General features: G+C 41.0%; 1 protein-coding gene across 1 annotated transcript in view; it reads right to left on the bottom strand.

The window, feature by feature from the left end:
- The window catches only part of c5 (complement C5), a 208835-nt gene that overhangs the window by 33012 nt on the left and 156351 nt on the right, over nt 1-19472 (bottom strand). The window contains exons 25-33 of the mRNA XM_033048613.1: nt 18668-18746; nt 16992-17151; nt 16375-16470; nt 15418-15589; nt 11125-11318; nt 8147-8299; nt 7962-8024; nt 3313-3397; nt 2499-2550 (exon numbers count right to left, since the gene is read on the bottom strand). Of these exons, the coding sequence (XP_032904504.1) occupies nt 2499-2550; nt 3313-3397; nt 7962-8024; nt 8147-8299; nt 11125-11318; nt 15418-15589; nt 16375-16470; nt 16992-17151; nt 18668-18746 (1054 nt within the window). The remainder of the gene's footprint in view (nt 1-2498; nt 2551-3312; nt 3398-7961; nt 8025-8146; nt 8300-11124; nt 11319-15417; nt 15590-16374; nt 16471-16991; nt 17152-18667; nt 18747-19472) is intronic.

The following is a 19472-nucleotide window of genomic DNA, read 5'->3' on the forward strand; positions in this document are numbered from 1 at the left end:
GTCAGCATGGATTTACGAAAGGTAAATCATGTCTGACGAATCTTATAGAATTTTTCGAGGATGTAACTAGTAGCGTGGATAGGGGAGAACCAGTGGATGTGGTGTATCTGGACTTCTAGAAGGCTTTCGACAAGACCCCAGCTATTTACAATATATATTAATGATCTGGATGAGAGAATTGAAGGCAATATCTCCAAGTTTGCGGATGACACTAAGCTGGGGGGCAGTGTTAGCTGTGAGGAGGATGCTAGGAGACTGCAAGGTGACTTGGATAGGCTGGGTGAGTGGGCAAATGTTTGGCAGATGCAGTATAATGTGGATAAATGTGAGGTTATCCATTTTGGTGGCAAAAACAGGAAAGCAGACTATTATCTAAATGGTGGCCGATTAGGAAAAGGGGAGATGCAGCGAGACCTGGGTGTCATGGTACACCAGTCATTGAAAGTAGGCATGCAGGTGCAGCAGGCAGTGAAGAAAGTGAATGGTATGTTAGCTTTCATAGCAAAAGGATTTGAGTATAGGAGCAGGGAGGTTCTACTGCAGTTGTACAGGGTCTTGGTGAGACCACACCTGGAGTATTGCGTACAGTTTTGGTCTCCAAATCTGAGGAAGGACATTATTGCCATAGAGGGAGTGCAGGGAAGGTTCCTGGGATGTCAGGACTGTCTTATGAAGAAAGACTGGATAGACTTGGTTTATACTCTCTAGAATTTAGGAGATTGAGAGGGGATCTTATAGAAACTTACAAAATTCTTAAGGGGTTGGACAGGCTAGATGCATGAAGAATGTTCCCGATGTTGGGGAAGTCCAGGACAAGGGGTCACAGCTTAAGGATAAGGGGGAAATCCTTTAAAACCGAGATGAGAAAAACTTTTTTCACACAGAGAGTGGTGAATCTCTGGAACTCTCTGCCACAGAGGGTAGTTGAGGCCAGTTCATTGGCTATATTTAAGAGGGAGTTAGATGTGGCCCTTGTGGCTAAGGGGATCAGAGGGTATGGAGAGAAGGCAGGTACGGGATACTGAGTTGGATGATCAGCCATGATCATATTGAATGGCGGTGCAGGCTCGAAGGGCCGAATGGCCTACTCCTGCACCTAATTTCTATGTTTCTATGTTTCTATGAGGTGATTTCAATATCTTACTCAGTTCCTACAAAGTAAAATGATGCTGCATTAGGACTAATTTATTTTTAGTTTGGTACAGAGTCCAAAAAAATTAAATAGTTGTCATCTCACAATTCCCCCACTATTATATGCTAACAATAGCAAACAAAGTGTATTCTTCAACCATTGAAGCAATCAAGATTAAAAGAAAGGATTTTCCTACTATAAATGTTGACCTGATTTCTATTAGACCAGTTTTAATTAAGTCTTTGGTCATTATAATGGATTTGGAGATCACAATGGAAGTATCCTTCAGATTAACAGCTGCTAGTGTATTAGCAGCATAAGTAAAGCACAAACACTTTCTGACAACTAAGCTATTTCTAAGGATTGTTGTCCGAAATAGATATGATATTCATAAATGTTCAACTCGTGTACATAAACATTGCATATTGCAAACTCATTATTGCTTTGACTGTGAAGATATTTGTCATGTGCAGGAAAGAACTGCAGATTCTGGTTTAAACCAAAGATAGACACAAAATACGGTAGAAACTCAGCGGGCCAGGCAGCATCTCTCGAGAGGAATGGATGACGTTTCGGCTCGAGACCCTTTTTCAGACTCATATTTTTCATGTTATGTAATGTGATTAAGCATAATAATTCTGGTTAAATGGGATTTTGTGGGGCAGTGGTCTAATGCTGCTGGGGATCATAATTCATGGAATCATAAAATAAAATCATAAAATTAAAAAAATAGCTTGCACCCTTTACACCTTTCCCTTTGTGCTTGATGCAGGAGGCCTGAGTACTCCAGTTCCTCTTGTTGTATCATTACAATGGTGCCATTTCAGCTGATTAAGGAGCAATTATTGGATTGCTCCTGATGGTTAAGGTCATTGTGATAACTCACACAGAATAGGCTCCAGAGAGTCAGTTTTAAAGTGTGCTCCATATCATAAATAACAAATGCTGGAAACCTGAAACCAAAACAGTACATGTCCAAAATAGTGGTAGACAAAAAGTGCTGGAGAAACTCAGCGGGTGAGGCAGCATCTATGGAGCGAAAGAAAAAGGCACGTTTCGGGTCTTGACCCGAAACGTCGCCTTTTTCTTTCGCTCCATAGATGCTGCCTCACCCGCTGAGTTTCTCCAGCATTTTTGTCTACCTTCGATTTTCCAGCATCTGCAGTTCCTTCCTAAACATGTCCAAAACAGTAGTTAGTTATTCGACAGTAGTTTTCTATGGAAATAACAGGTGCATCAGAATATTGTTCTTTTTTTGCCACAAACACTGCACCTTTCCAGTATTTTCAGTTTATGTTCCATTTCAACAATTGCCCAGTAATTAGACCTCTGCCCACCTTCACGCCATCTCTCACCCAACACTTACTTTGCACAAGCTTTCAGACGATAAACCTTCCGAACGCCTGCAGGTTTTCTACCTGGAAATAGACCATCATTATTATTATTAATACATCTGAGTAAACTAAATCAGAATAAATCATATATTAACAATATCTTTTAAAAATTGTTACATTTTGATACATTATAAGAGTATAGACGTATATATTGAGTATAGAATTTGGGAGGTCATGTTGCAGTTGTATAAGACATTGGTGAGACGGCATTTAGAGTATTGTGTTCAGTTCTGGGCACCATGTTATAGGAAATATGTTGTCAAACTGGAAAGGGTACAGAGAAGATTTACGAGGTTGTTGCCAGGACTGGAGCGTCTGAGTTATAGGGAGAGGTTGAGTAGGCTGGGACACTATTCCCTGGAACGCAGGAGGTTGAGGGGTAATCTTACAGAGGTGTATAATATCCTGAGAGGAATAAATCGGGTAGACGCACAGGGTCTCTTGCCCAGAGTAGGGGAATCGAGGGACTGAAGATATAGGTTTAAGGTGAAGGGGAAAATATTTAATAGGAATCTGAGCAGTAACTTCTTCACACAAAGGGTGGTGGGTGTATGGAACAAGGTAGTTGAGGCTGGGACTATCCCAATGTTTAAGAAACAGTTAGACAGGTAGATGGATAGGACAGGCTTGGAGGGATATGAACCAAACGCGGGCAGGTGGGACTAGTGTAGCTGGGACATGTTGGTCGGTGTGGGCAAGATGGGCCGAAGGGCCTGTTTCCACACTATACCACTATGACTATGACTCCATTACGGCAGACAATGCAACTGTGGCTCCTATACTCACCTGACGTGGCTTTTGTAGCATCTATTTTTAGGTCGAAATGACAAGTTTCACCAGAACTGCCGATGACATAATATATACTTTGCATCTATGAAAAAACAAGATCCAATTAAATAGCTTTATGAAAATCTAACCTAACCCTGATCTTCTCATTTATGTTTTGAAACATGTGTGAAAATTCAGCAATATTAGTTGATTACCATGTTGGCTGAATATTGCACATAAAGCCCTACAAATTATGAACCAATTATTTTGGGCAATTCTGCCTTTGCTGGGGAATAAAACTAATCAGATGTCAAGAAAAAAATCACAAAGTAACTCAGCGGGTTAAGCAGCATCTCTAGAGAACATGGATTGGGTCAGGACCCTTCTTCAGACTGATAGGTATTGGTTTCACAAGTGACCCATAACACACATTAAGTAAAAAAGAGGTGAATTTTTTTGGTTTACACACAATTAGTCAATCTTTGGGTGGTGTTGCAAATGTTGCAAGTTTCAGTCATAACGCACAACAATTAGTTTGGTAAAAAATGTCAAGAAAGCCAAAGAATTTAAATATTGTAATGAGGTTGAAAATATAATGGACTCAACTGTTAGTTTAGTCTCAATGTCAAATCACTGCTCATTCTCCATTGATCAAAAAAAATAACAAGAATGTAACCACAATGCTACTGCTACCTAGTTAATTTTAACCTTGGTTTGTCCCTGCCTTTAAGAGAGGAAGGGAAAAACTTTGCCAAAGTTTACGGGTGGCCACGGTGGCGCAGCAGTAGAGTTGCTGCCTGGGTTCAATCCCAACTACATCTGTCTGTATGGAATTTGTACGGTCTCTCCGTGACTATATGGGTTTTCTCCGAGATCTTCAGTTTCCTCCCACACTCCAAAGATGTAGAGGTATGTAGATTAATTGGTCTGGTGTATGTGTAGATTGTCCCTAGTATGTTTGTAGGATAGTGTTAATGTGCAGGGATCGCCAGTCCGTGTGGACTCGGTGGGCTGAAGGGTCTGTTTCCCACTTGGGCGATCATTTCGGCGACTGTCAAGGTCGTAGCAGGTCTGCAAAAAACTGGCGACTGGACCCCCGTACGGCAATGTCTACGACAAGCTACAACAACCTACCACCTACTCGACGGCAAGCTACGGCAAGCTACAACAACCTACCACTTACTCGACGGCAAGCTACGGCAAGCTACCGAAAACCGGCGACCCATTAGGATATCCACCTACGACCACACCTACGACAACCTACGTCCACCCACGAGAAGCTATGACAACTGAAGACAACTTAAGACAATTCAGTTGCCGGTACCTGTTGTCGGTTGACGTAGGCTGAGTAGGTAATCGCCAATGGAATTCACCGAAGTCAGCACCAGCAACAATCTACGTCATCTGGCAACAACCTACGTCATCCCGGCGACAGCCTACGACAGCACCTACATCAGGAGAAGTCAAGCTAGGCTCATTGGCATCAGGCCCACTATGGCCGAAATTTTTTGAACATTTCAAAATCCAGCAGTGACCAGAAAAACGCTACAACTCTTTGGGCCACTGAGGAGACTATACAGGCGACACCCCGGCGACCATGTGGCGACAGCCCAGTCGCCTAAAAAAATCGCCAAAGTGGGACACTAAAAAAACGAAAAAACGAAAATAAAAACTTTTGTTTTTTGTTTTTTTATTATCTGGTCAGTTCTGATGCAGGTGGATATTATTGACTCTGTTTTTCACTCCCCATCAGCTGTTCGTCAATCATGATGCTTTGTATTTTGCAGTTTTCATGTTCTTTGTTTTTTCTTTTTCTATCATCATTATTCTATCAACATTATTAGTGCATCAACAGTTTATCCCCATTGCAACACAGGCCTCACCTTTTCAAAACCCACCTTCTCTGCAACTTAAAACTAACTTGTTTTCTCTCCATCCCAACTCTGATAAAGAATGTTTGACCCAAAATATTCACTTTTTCTGTCCACAAATGCTGCCTGATCAGCTGAGTATTTTCAATATTTTCTGTCTTTATTCCAGACTTCCAGCATCTGCAGTTTTATTGATTTTCACTAAGCTTCTTTCTGTCTGTTCACAAACCTTAACACAATCTTGGTCATATTGAATGGCGGTGCAGGCTCGAAGGGCCGAATGGCCTACTCCTGCACCTAATTTCTATGTTTCTATGTTTCTAAATCTCACATACATCCTTTCCAAGACCTTAACAGTGTTCTTAAAGTATGGTGACAAGTATGGTTGTCATCTATATCAATGAGAACGTACATGGCAAGATTAGCAAGGTGGCAGATGATACAAAAGGTTTTGCAGATGGTTACGAAAAATTGCAGCAGGGTCTTGATCGATTGGCCTTGTGAGCTGGGGAATGGTTGAAGGAATTTAATGCTGCCAAATGTGAGGTGTTACATTTTGGGAAGTCTAACATGGGCTGGAACTACACAGTGAATGGTATGGCTCTAGAGAGTGTTGTAGAGCAGAGTGATCTAGGAGTGCAGGTGCATGGTTCCTCGAAGATGGAGTTGCAGGTAGATAGGGTGGTCAAAAAGGCTTTTGGCAAAATTGCATTCATCAGTTAGAGTAATGAGTATAGAAGTTGGGAGGTCATGTTGCAGTTATGTAAGATGTTGGTGCCCATTTAGAGTATTGTGTTCAGTTCTGGGCACCATGTTATAGGAAAGATGTTGTGAAGCTGGAAAGGGTATAGAGAGGATTTACGAGGATGTTGCCAGGACTCAGGGCTCTTGCTCTAGGAAGAGGTTGAGTAGGCTGGAACTCTATTACTTGGAGCACAGGAGAATGAAGAGTGATCTTGTAGAGGAGGTGTATAAAATCATGTTTAAGGGCCTGTTTCCACACTGTATAACTCTAAGAAATTAGTGCACTATACCAATTGATACCCAACCAGTGTTCTCTAATACAAATGGACAATGGAATCATTTATCCTAATGAAACATTAAAAGCTTTACAAATTTACTTGATTTGTAATACAAGGGTGCACTAAACCAAATACTTGACCTGTACAATAATTTAAACTGTAAATGTCAGGCATCATTGCACAACATTCAATCTTCATTTCTCCACTCTTCTCCCCGAGATCATGTAAATAAAAATTGAAGGTTTCATATTTACAAATAATCTTTCCTTGATTTTTTTCAGTTTTGCAATGATCTGACAATTTAATAACTGGCACTGAGTAATAACTCTGGCACTGGCTCAGGCCACTTAAATCAGCTGCCCTGGACATTCTATGACTGTTTTTTTACTTGTATTTTAATGTTGCTTTTTTTTAAACTGCACTTTTTAAAAACTATTCGTACTGTTTTTATCAGGAACTGGATTGTTTTTTGTTTTGTTAATCGTTTTTATTTATGCGTGAAATATTTAAGTTTTTATGTGCGATGCTCCGGTATTCCCTGGGAAACGTCTTCTCATTTTGCACTGTACAACTGTTGCTTTGCAAGATGACAATAAAAGGATGATAATAATCCATCTGGAGCAGATTGATGTTGGAAAGGTGAAACAGAAACTTTATTAGGAAGGAAGTAGCACATACAAGGCTTAATGAGAGTATGATGACATGCATTGGGTGTAAGAACAGACCTTTCTCACGCAAAATAGGTAAAAAGAGATTGGTATCTGGATCAATGTTAACATACGTTACTAAAATCATTATTCAGATTCAGATTCAGATTCAATTTTAATTGTCATTGTCAGTGTACAGTACAGAGACAACGAAATGCAGTTAGCATCTCCCTGGAAGAGCGACATAGCAAATGATTTGAATAAATAATAATAAGTGTCCGGGGGGGGGGGGTGATTTGAATCCAACATTCCCAATCAGAATTCTTTGGGACCTTTCATGAGTTTATGAATTATATATAATCAATGTGATTACTAGGTCAGTCTCTAAGGTCAGAATCTAAGGTCAATCAGAATTTTGGTGAGTTTACAACATTAAGTTATTGAGCAGTTTTGCTGCACGGTAATTCATATTAATTATATAATTTTATTTTCCATCATAAATCATAGATCTGTAATATGCAGATTTTGTTTTCAATATGGGTAAATGAACATATCACTGAATCAATTACTTTAGGACTGAGGCTACACAACCGTGGGTATAGGTGACTTTAATACACTGGCAGATGGTGATGTGAAGAAAATAATTCATAAACTCATGAAAGGTCCCGAAGAATTCTGATTGGGAATGTTGGATTAAAATAGGTTAATCAAAGACCAACTGTATACATGGTTCAAATATTTCTATGATTGAGGTCTAATTGGATGAGATCAATAGACATGTCTCCATGATCAGCAAAGTCCATTTGATATGCAGCGTTATAATTTTTAAAAAGTCCATCATTGTATAGGTGTTACAATGAATGATTTCAATTATTCTCTGCGTAATTGATTCTTATACATTCTGCGTGTAAAACAAATCAGCACTAGTTCAGTCTGAAGAAGGGTCTCAGCCCATTCCTTCTTTCCAGAGATGCTGCGTCACCCGCTGAGTTACTCCAGCATTTTGTTACCTTTGACTTAAACCAGCATCTGCAGTTCTTTCTTACGCATTTAACCATTTTAATTCATATACGTTGCAGTTTTGGTTCATTTATTGTTCATTGAAATAAGGTAAATTTGTTACTTACATTAACGGTGGCTGTGCCAGTCCCGCCAGTAGTTGTAACAAGTAAATTGTCATTTTTTTCAATCTGCGAAAAATAGAACAAAAAGGGACAAAATGGTAGCAATATTATCAGGATGAAAAATAGCATTCTTGGTTTTCCAATTTCCAAACTTCAGCAAATGCAAACAAAGCCAAAAATGTACTTGCCTCTAATGGTCTTGTAAATGCCTTTTGTTCGTTCAGTTCAAATTTCTGAATATCTCCAAGCCTTTTGTATTTAACCATTACTGACATATCAAGCTTTGCATATTTCATTTTGATAACAAATTCTGTGAGAGCCTCGAGGGCTGTTACCGTGTCCTGCCATTAAAACAAAGTTAGGCATTTAGTATGTAGTATTGAAACAGACTGGAATCAAACAATCCTTGCACTCCCAGTTGTCAAGGGAGAAAAGAGTGTAATATATAATGGTCTAGAAATTAATAGTTGAAAATAGTTTTTACTTGGTGTTAAACAAAATTATATCAATTTCTAAGGCTTCTATTGCTTGATATGAAACTTGATTCTAGACTTTCAAAAAGATTTTTGTTAAAACGGGAGCATGATTATGCCATTAAACTCCCCGATTAATGAAGGATGAGACTGGACTGGAGGTGAAGAGGTTTACCAGAATACTGCTCTGGATAAGAGGGTCCTGGCAAAAAAGAAAGGTTTAATTTGTTTCCTCTGTAGCTTTGAAAGCTGAGTGGAGACTTGATAGAGGTACAGTATATAAAATAATGAGAGGTATAGATAGGGTAGACAGTCAGAACCCTTTTACCAGAATGGGAAAATAAAATACTAGAGGACATAGCTTGAAGGTGAGAGGAGCAGAGTTTAAGGGAGATTTCTGGGACAGAGTTTTTTCACACACAGGGTGGTGAGTGCCGAGGGTGATGGTTGAGGCAGATGCAATAGTGACATTTAAGAGACTTTTGAATAGGCAGGTAGACACAAAATGCTGGAGTAACTCAACGGGACAGGCAGCATCTCTGGTGAGAAGGAATGGGTGACATTTCGGGTCGAGACCCTTCTTCAGACTGAATAGGCATGTGGATATACAGGGAATGGAAGGATATGGATTATGTGCAGGTGCATAACAGTTAGTCTTGGCATCAAGTTCAGCACAGACATTGTGGGCCGAAGAGCCTGTTCTTGTGCTGCACTGTTTGACGTTCAATACTTCTCTTGCCGAATGACATAGGCATTAGAGACATTTCAGGCAGCCACAGTGATCATTGGGAGAATGCAAAGAAGACCTCTTCATCTAAAACCCTGTCAATCCAGAGTTTACAAGGTCACATCCTCAAGGTTGGATTTCTCTGAGGTGTAATGTCTGCACAAGCTGTGCCTCAAGAAGTTACCTTCTGCAACCTAAATACAGGCTCTCATACATGCCTGGAGTGCCGCCAAAAGATAAGATGACTGCTATTCTCGGTTTCCCAGCTTCAGGGTCACTGCAAGCAGCTGCTGATCTATCCCTTATCTTACATTGCGCTGTTCATGGGTACTTTTCGAAGGTTGTCTGAGCCCCACATTCAAGGAGAGATGATTTCACCACATATCCTGCAGCCCACAGGAGTGGGCAGGGAGAGCGTAGAGGCTTATCATTGCTGCAGCCTTCTGCAAGATTAGACTATTTTAATCTTTACTGATATTATTCATACCACACCTCTCATGCAACCTCCTGCCAGGGGCACAAGGCTGGGACTCTAGGATCATTGTCTAGCACTCAGAAGATTCCTCCAGCAGCTAATGTTCTTCTGCCATCTCCCCCAGATTCCTTTCTGAGGACTTGGAGTACTTTCCCTTCACCCTCACATAATTTTTGTAGCTGTCTTTGAATTTGAACTTTGCAGCAGTTGGTAAAAATGTTGTTTGCAGTGTGGGTATGTTTCTTTGAAGGTCTGGCTCTTGAGGTTGAAACTAAGAACAGGCAGCTATGCAACTTTGATATATTAACACTAACATATTTACACTAATGAACTGGATAAAGATGTCTTATGAATCTTGCAGTGACAAGTAATCAATTTTGTCTATAAAAGAGTATCAATTAAAAGTAGAAAAAGAATTTCTAGGCTTAAGCAATAAATAATTTTAAACTTGTTAATTATTGGTTTTAGTTTAAGCACAGACACACAAAATATTCCGTTACTAATTGGTTTCACACTTCACTGTGTATTTCATCATCCATCAAAATACCATGCTTACTCTAAAGGACCTGTCCCACCAGCATGCGATTGCATGCGTCTAATGCGACCAAACGTGATCGCTTGAGGCGTACGGCCTCGCGGTGCCGGTTCCACTTCGATCGGCGGAGGCGTATGGAGTAGTGCGGGGCTCCAAAAATCTTGCACTGTTTGAAAATTCCGCGTGTCCACGGCCTGTCGGCCCGCAGCTGCATTGAGGCCGTACGCAACGTCTCAACGGGCGTACGCAGCTTCTTGATGCCGTATGCAGTGTCTTGACGTCGTATGCAGCGTCTTGACGGCGTACGCCTAGCACGTGGCGTTGCACGATGATGTCACCGACCGGCGTGGTGTTGCGCAATGACGTCACCGCCCGACGCCGTGCGACGTCCAAATTCAGTCGGCCCGCCTCCTGCCCAGTTGATTGGTGAGTTTGACGTAAATTACGTCACGCGGGAACTTTGCGCGTACTTAGCGCGTATTTACTGCGAACTCAGCGCGAACTCCGCTTCCGTTTGGTCGCGCTAGACGCATGCAATCGCATGCTGGTGGGACAGGCCCTTAACCAGTAAACGATGCTATGGGTGATCAATTTAGAAATCAATAGGTTTCATTAAATGAAACAAAAGACTGTGTACTTAAACATAATATACTGGAAGAGATTTGTCATCAGTTACAACTGCTAAACGCATAAGACAATAGTGGCTTCATGTTGTAAACTAGATTCACGATTTTGCTTCTCATTGACTTGAGTGAAACTGATTTTTAGAAGTGAAGTGCAACAATGAGTCACTACAGTATAATACATTTGGCGTCTATGAACACATACACATTTCCACCCCTCTTTGGTATATCTGCCTGATTTTTAAAAATAGATACCAATAGTGATACTCATATTTTATGCACAGTTATTACAGGTTCGGCTGCGAATTAGTTTATAGTGACAGGCGTATTTACTTGTGTTGAAATGAATCCTCCTCCATAGCGCTGTTTTTCAGTTAGCCATTTAACAATGGGGTTTGCATACATTTTATCAGTGGAAAGCAACACAGCCAGAAGAGCATATGATGTCGTCTGTATTACTCGTGCAGTTACTTCATTCGAAGAAGTCTCTTTTGTATCTTTCCAATAACGAAGTGTAGGGGGATTTCCTGTTGGATTACAAATATGAAGCATCATTTGCACATCTTATTATAAATTCACCTTCACACCAGGAATTTGCAACAGCACTCTTTAAAGATAATGCAATACATTAGCATTTTCTGGACATCTTTAATTTCATTATTATATTTGGCATCTTTGTATTTTGAAATATCATTTGTACGCTGAGTTCGGATAATTTATTTTGTATTCTGCAAGAAGAGAAATGTAACTGGTGTCGAACATCAGCACCCCTTCATCAGCTCCCAGTTAGATGAAGTCAGGTATATCAACCAACAAAGGCATTGCCAGGTAGGTCCTGGTTAAATGTAAGTCAGTTAGGACACAAACATGAGACATGAATGTAGAAATCCTGAATAACGAACAAATTAACCCAGTGGCACCAGTAATAGAGCCACTGCCTCACAGTTCCAGAGACATTGGTTCAATCCTGCCCTCTGGTGCTCTATGCACAGTTTGTTAGTTCTCTTTGGAACATGGATTTCCTCTGGGTGCTCTGATTTCCCCCCACATCTCAAAGACGATCAGGTTAATGGGTTAACTGACACAGTAAGTTGCACAGACTCAGTGAATCGATGGGCGTGTTTCGAAGGGCATGTATATCGCTTTGACTACATTTACAGGCAACAAAAACTTGTTAACAGTAATCTGAACCATTTAAAGCCGACACAAAACTAAAAGAATGCAGAGGACAGGGATGTACCACAGGTGTAAGAAACCCCTTACCATTTGACAAAAAGAAACAAGAATTGTGGGAGGCACATTATACATTATAATCGGCTATATTTTTCACACATTTTTACGCAATTGTATTCTTTCAGATATTGAAGCAGTAGTTCAATGCATTTCCGGTAGCTGTCCATCCACACATGAATGGTAAACCTCGCTATCCCTTTATTAACACCCCTATCCCATCATAGGGCATTTCTATTCACATTGCCCATTCCTAGCCTTCGCCATCACACTTCTCCCAACCGTTGTGACATGGACATTTGGCCTAAATAGTTTACATTTACACTGCACACATGTTTCATAGTAATACTCATCTTCCCATCTTCATCAAAACCATTAGTTCTTCTTTCCCCCACACTTATCCTAATGTCAAATACAGGGTTACCCACTCTCTGTAAGAATGCAGCTCGATAGGACTTTTGTAAGGCCGCATTTGGAGTATTAAATGCAGTTCTCTGAGAGGTACTCTGAGTAGTTGAGGAGCAAGTTCTCAGCTAATAACTCTACTTCAGTGTGGAAGGGCTTGCAAGAAAACACCAGCTACAAGATGAAAAGCCCCTGCTCCTTGGGCAATCCTCAGCTGACCAACGACCTGAACGAGTTCTTCTGTAGGTTCAATACCCTCCCCCACCTCCCCAATCACCACTTCACACCCACTTACAGCCTGACTCCAGTCTGCAAAGACTGGGCCCTCGTCCACTACACACCCCCTCCTTGCTGCCCAACACCAGTCTGGCCACTTCTCCTTCACTAACAATAGCAATTGAGGAGGTGGAAAAGCTATTCAGGAGAAGCCAGAAATCTCCAGGACCGGACAATGTTTCCCCCTTTACCCTCAAGCTCTGTGCCGAACAACTGGCACCGGTTTACACAAACATTTTCAATCGGTCCCTGCAAACCTGCACTGTCCCTGCCTGCTTGAAAGTCTCCACTATTGTTCCCGTATCGAAAGAGGGGATAGGTATAAGGTGAGAGGGAGAAAGGAAATGTGCGGGGCAAGTTTTTTTATACAGAGAATGGTGGGGGTCTGCAACATACGGTCAGTGGTGGAGGCAGATAAGATGGTGGTGTTTTAAAGGCTTTGGGGTTGGGACATGCAAATGCAGGGAATAGAGGGATGTGGATCATGTACAGGCAGGTGAGATCAGTTTAATGGCATCATGTTCATTTATTATTCATTTAGAATTTGAGTAAACACATTTCACATTAATTCCTAGTAATTCCCTTATTTATTGCCAACTATTTTAAAATCTACAAGTTGCAAGTGGAGTGGAGTTCAGAAAAAAGGAAACATCAGAATAAGGTACTGTTAAGACCACATCTGAAGTACTGTGTGCAATTTGATCCCCTTATTTATGGATGGATATACTAGCATTGAAGGAGGTCCAGAAGAGGTTCACCTCACAAATTCCTGAGGGGAAGTGGATGGTCCTGTTGAGATTTATATTCCTTGACATAGGTTAGAAGGTGAGAGGGCAGATTTTATTAAACACCTGAGGGACACATGTGGAGTCCAGAAGAATCAGAGATTATCTGATTAAAACATGTAAGATGCTCAGGAGGCATGGCATCTCTTGCCCAGGTTAGGGAAATTGAGGACCAGAGAACGTTGGTTTAAGGTGAGGGGGGAAAGATCAGGGACAGTGCTGAAGGCAGATAAGATAGTGGTGTTTAAAAGGCGTTTGGGTTGGAACATGGAAGTGCATGGAATAGTGGGGTGTGGGTAAACCTGAGGAGTAGCTTTTTCACACAAAGGGTGGTGGGTATATGGAACGAGCTGCTGGAGGAGGTAGTTGAGGCAGGTATTATTACGATGTTTAAGAACCATTTAGACAGACACATGGATAGGACAGATTTAGAGGGATATGGGGCAAATGCAGGCCGGTAGATGGGACATGTTGGTTGGTGTGAGCAAGTTGGACCGCATGTTTCCATGCGGTATGACTCTATAACTCTATGCGTTTCTTTTTGCATTAGTATTGTGGAAATTATTGAATTTTTATAATCCTGTCTCGGAGCGGCTACATGACATTCTCAAGGAGGTGGGTGAGCAGCCGGAAATCGTTGAGCATGTATGCACAAATGACATAGGTGTGTAAAAGGACATCCTTTTAAGGAAGTTTGTTAATGCTACTTGGAAGGATTTTCACTGGAATGGAAATGCGGTGGGAACCAGAGGGGCAGTCAACAAATGGAAGGGCTGATGAGAAAGTGGAGGTTATGACAAATATATCTCAAAAGAAGGCCGGGCAGGGAGAAGTTGATGAATATGGGGATTATAAAGGGTAGAGTGTGGCTATTACACAGGCCCTTGAGTTGTGGCAACATCCTCGTTAATATTCTCTCAACCCCTTCCAGCTTGACAACATCTTTCCCATAACCTGGTGCACAAAACTAAACACAATACACTAAACGCGGCCTAAGCAACATCTTAAACAACTGCAACATGATCTCCCAACTTCCATACTAAATGCTATGACTGATGAAGGCCAATGTGTCAAAGGCCTCTTTGACCACATTATCTACCTGTGATGCCACTTTCAATGAACTATGCACCTGTACTCCCACATCCCTCTGCTCTACAATACTCTCCAAAACCCAACCGTTCAGTGTAGGTCCTGCCCAGGTTAGTGTTCCCAAAATGCAACAGCTCACATTTTTCTGTTAAATTTCATCAACCATTCCTCAGCCCACCTGCCCAACCGATCAAGATCCTGCGACAATGTTTGACAACCATCTACACGAAGTACATTCCTGCCCACTTTTGTGTCATCTACAAACAGTTATGGGCCCAGCACCGAATCCTGATGTACGCCACTAGTCATAGGCCTCCATTCTGAATTGCAACCTTCCACCATCACACTCTGCTTCCTTCCATAAAGCCAATTTTCTATCCATTCAGCTATCTCGCCTTGAATCCCATGCAATCTAAGCTTCCAGTAGCAGCCTACCATGTGGAACCTTGTCGAATGCCTTACTGAAATCCATGTACATAACATCTACGTCTTCATCGACCTTTTTGGTCACATTCTCAAAAAAGTAGATCAGATTCATGAGACATGACCTCCCACAAACAAAACCATGTTGACTATCCCTAATCAGCTCATACCCATCTAAATGAATGTATATCCTATCCCTCAGAATACGCTCTGGTAACTTTCCAACCACAGATGTTAAGCTCACTGGCCTGTAGTTCGGAGCATTTTCCCTGCAGCCCTTCTTGAATAGAGGCACAATATTTGCCCACCTTGAGTCTTCCGGCACCTCTCCTGTATTTAATGCCTCATAAATCTCAGACATCTAGGAGAATTAATGAATTATTTGACGTATAACTATTTATGTGATATCTATCATTACCTATTACAAAGGCTTCGTGCTTTAGTTTCTCCAAGGCTTGAGAAGCAGCGTTACTTCGGTGGTCTTCCAATGCGAGTGCATAAGCTGTTATTGCTAATGAGAGTGTACTCTTAATGGTCCCCATGTTCTTTGACAGGTATTCATTAGCTTTAATTATTGCTCTCTTAATTCCCTGAAAGAAATCAGTTAAAATATTTTTAAGAACATAATATTAAGATGGAAAACTAGACAATTGGCTGAGCTCAGTATACAATGACACATTTACTCTCAGAAGGTTCTCCACGCAACTTACTTACATGGTGACTCAATTCAAAAATTAAACAAAATAAAATAATTACAACAGAAACTACAGCAAATATTCAGCGGCTCAACTATCCGTGGAGAGAAAAGGCATTGGCCTGAAACAGTAATATGCCTTCTCTCTCCATAGTTGTTGTGTATTTTGTCAAGGATGCCAGGGGTTATGGGGAGAAGGCAAGAGAATAGAGTTGAGAGGGAAAGATAGATCAGCCATAATTGAATGGCGGAGCAGACTTGATGGGCCAAATGGCCTAATTCTGCTCCTAGAACTTATGAACTTATTTTCTGCATATTTTCACAGCATCAATGGTTGGCTATGTTATAGAGTAATAACATATCGAGGGGCACAACTGATAATCTACAAAAGCAATACATAATCAATAAATAAATTAATCAAATCTATATGTTATTACATCAACATAAGGTGTTATCTTGTTACTTTCTGACAGGTACATAAACATGACATCTAATCATTTGAACAGAACCTACAGCTTCATGTAAATAACAATTCTGCTTGAAATAAATGATAATTACGATTATTATAAATAATTAAAATAAGATTGGAATTAATCACTAAATAATTCAAGTTGATAATATATCTTGTATCAATGATCATACAATGACGATTACACTGCACATAGTTTTATTTTCACTCACTTCAGTTTCACAGGTATCAAATGCTTTTTGAATGGCGATACTGGTAAAAGCAGTCAAGTACATTGTTCTGTCCTTAGCTTCCTTCTTCAGTGAACCCTGGAATAATATATGTAATACAGATTTACTACTGTGAATATCTGCTGTGGATTATAAGTGAGATTTCACTTTCAAATAGTTAACTCAAACTCTGTTCTGCACTAATTCCCTAAAAGAAATCAGTTAAAATAATTATTAAATCCTTTATTCAAAAATAATAATTAAAAACTTTATTAAAAAATTCAGATGGAAAACTAGACAATTGGCTGAGCTCAGTATGCAATACAGAATGCAATACAATATGCGGCGGGACGGTGGCGCAGCGGTAGCGTTGCTGCCTTACAGCACTTACAGCGGAGTTTGTACGTTCTCCCTGTGACCGCGTAGGTTTTCTCCGGGATCTTTGTTTTCATCCCACACTCCAAAGGCTTGTAGGCTAATTGGCTTCGGTATAAATGTAAATTGTCCCTTGTGGGTGTAAAAGAGTGCTAATGTGCGGGGGTCGCTGGTTCGTGCGGACTCGGTGGGCCGAAGGGCCTGTTTCCCCGCTGTATCTCTAAACTAAAATAACCTGAACTAACCTGTAAATGCTTTGGAATATAATCTGAATGTTCCGTGAATGATCCATCCGAGCTTTGACGGGCATGCATGAGCCAAAGTGTTGTTTTACATATCGATGCTTTATCCAGTGAAAGGTACCCACTGATTTGTGTAAATATCCTTAATATAAAAGCTGTTACCCTGTAAATAAAATAACACGTTATTTTGATAAATGTAAAAATGGTATGGATCAGCGGTGTGTAAACCAGTGACTATCCCTTTTTATTAGTATGATCAGGAATTTAGAATTGCAATTGTAATAAAATTAAAGTTTTTGAGTTCCAGTCACGATCCTTGTCTTACTTTACAACTGTGACAGAGATATCATGATACATTTATATATTTCACAGTTTATTGTTTCAGCAGAAAGCTAATCCATCTTTTTAGACTTTTCTTCAGGATCGAGAATGCTTCCACTTCGGTACTAAGGAGAAGGGCGACATGGTGGCGTAACGGTAGAGTTGCTGCCTTACAGTGCTTACAGTCTCAGAGACCCGGGTTTGATCCCGAGTATGGGTGCTGTCTATATTGAGTTTGTACGTTCTCCCCGTGACCGTTTTCTCCGAGATCTTCGGTTTCCTCCCATACTCCAAAGGCATACACGTTTGTAGGGTAATTGGCTTAGTTTAATTGTAAATTGTCCCTAGTGTGTGTAGGATAGTGTTAATGTGTGGGGATCACAGTGCGGACACAATGGGCCAAAAGTCCTGTTTCCGCGTTGTATCTCCAAACTAAACTAAAGAAGACACCTGCCCACAGATAAATTTTAATGTGAGGTGTCCATTGTGCATCAGATTTCACATGGTCTTGAAGACAAGGAGATCCCACTTGGCCGGTAACCAGGCTCTGCCACACAGACTTAGCACACAAAGACTTTTAAGCATGAGGGATTCTCACACACGCACTTTGTTGACCTACAAGTACTTGAAATTGGAGAATTCACTGTTCATTCCATTGGGTTGTAAGCTACCCATGAATAGGAGGTGCTGTCGTCCAGTTTGAGCGTGGCCTCACTCTGGCAATGGAGGAGGCCCAGGATAGAAAGATCTGTATGAGAATGGAACTCACATTTTAACTCCACTCTCCATTCCTGTAATGACCTATCTGTCTTGGGCCTCCTCCATTGCCAGAATGAGGCCACGCTCAAACTGAAAGAAAGCACAGTATGAACTTGCTCTCTCCTTCCCTCCTCTCCTCCCCAGTGTGCACGCATTTCTCCCAACACCCCAGTTACCCTTCCATTCGTTCATCTCCCACCTCTCATCCATCCCTCCCGTCTACTAGTCCCTCATTTCCCGTTTATCCCTCTCTCTACCCTCCCCCGTCCCATTTCACTTGTATCCCCCCCCCCCTGGCTTTACACATCCTCCTCTTCCTCTATGTAGCACCATTAGGCTTCCTTTTCACCTCTAGCTTTTGACACTATCACCACACATCCACAAATCGTACCCCCCTAACATGTTTCCACCTAGCATTTGCCCGCCTTATCTCTACGCCACCACTCTTTTCCAGGTTTTGCCCTGCTACTCCATCAGTCTGAAGGAGGTCCCAACCCCAAACATTTTCTGTCCGTTGCCTCCACAGATGCTGCCTGACCCACCAAGTTTCTCCACACTCTTGTGTTTTTTATTTACTATCAATACAGCGTAGTGCTTACCAAGTGCTGGCCTCTCCGCCCTTCCACATGCTATACGAATCAACATTTTTGGTCTGGAAAGACATGATACTCGTAATACCTTTACAAAATGAATTAGAAAATGCAAAGATTAGTAGATAATAAAAGAAGAAATACACAATGAACAAATAGGTCTCATCATACACGTGGGCTGTATTCACTTCCTTACACATGAAATTGTGAACAGTATGTACGATTTAGCAACTTTATTTCAACAGTTATGACTCCTCCATTCCTGGCCCCCTTCATCCCCTCCCCATAATTATAGCAGATTTACACTATTATAATAATTATCTGCAGATGGTTTCTGTAGATCTGCTGTTATGATGGATAACATAACTTAGTACAAATATAGGGATCAAAATTAGGTAGAAGAATGAATAAGAAAATAACTAAGAACTATAACACTGTGTTTAATCTTACACAATGTTTGCCTTAGAATATTTCCGACACCATTTTATTTATCCATAGCTGTTTCTCACTTTGCTTGTGAAATTTCTGCAAATTATCACCAGCTATTCCAATTTATTTCCTTCTTTTTTCCCCAGTAGGAGTATTGCTCACAGCTCCAGTGATTCAGGTTCAGAACATAGGAAAGTACAGCACAAGAGCCACCACTACCAGCTCTGGCCGTGTGTTCCAGACAACTGCCACATTTACGTGTGTGTAAAACAAATTTCACTCTGCATAGCTCCTTTAAACGTTGTCTCTCTCAGCTTAAAGTCCCTGTGCTATACTGTTCTATATTCTATGCCCTCTAGTATTTGACATTTCCACCATGGGAAAA

This window comes from Amblyraja radiata, chromosome 32 (genome assembly GCF_010909765.2).
Source record: "Amblyraja radiata isolate CabotCenter1 chromosome 32, sAmbRad1.1.pri, whole genome shotgun sequence".
Lineage (NCBI taxonomy): Eukaryota > Metazoa > Chordata > Chondrichthyes > Rajiformes > Rajidae > Amblyraja > Amblyraja radiata.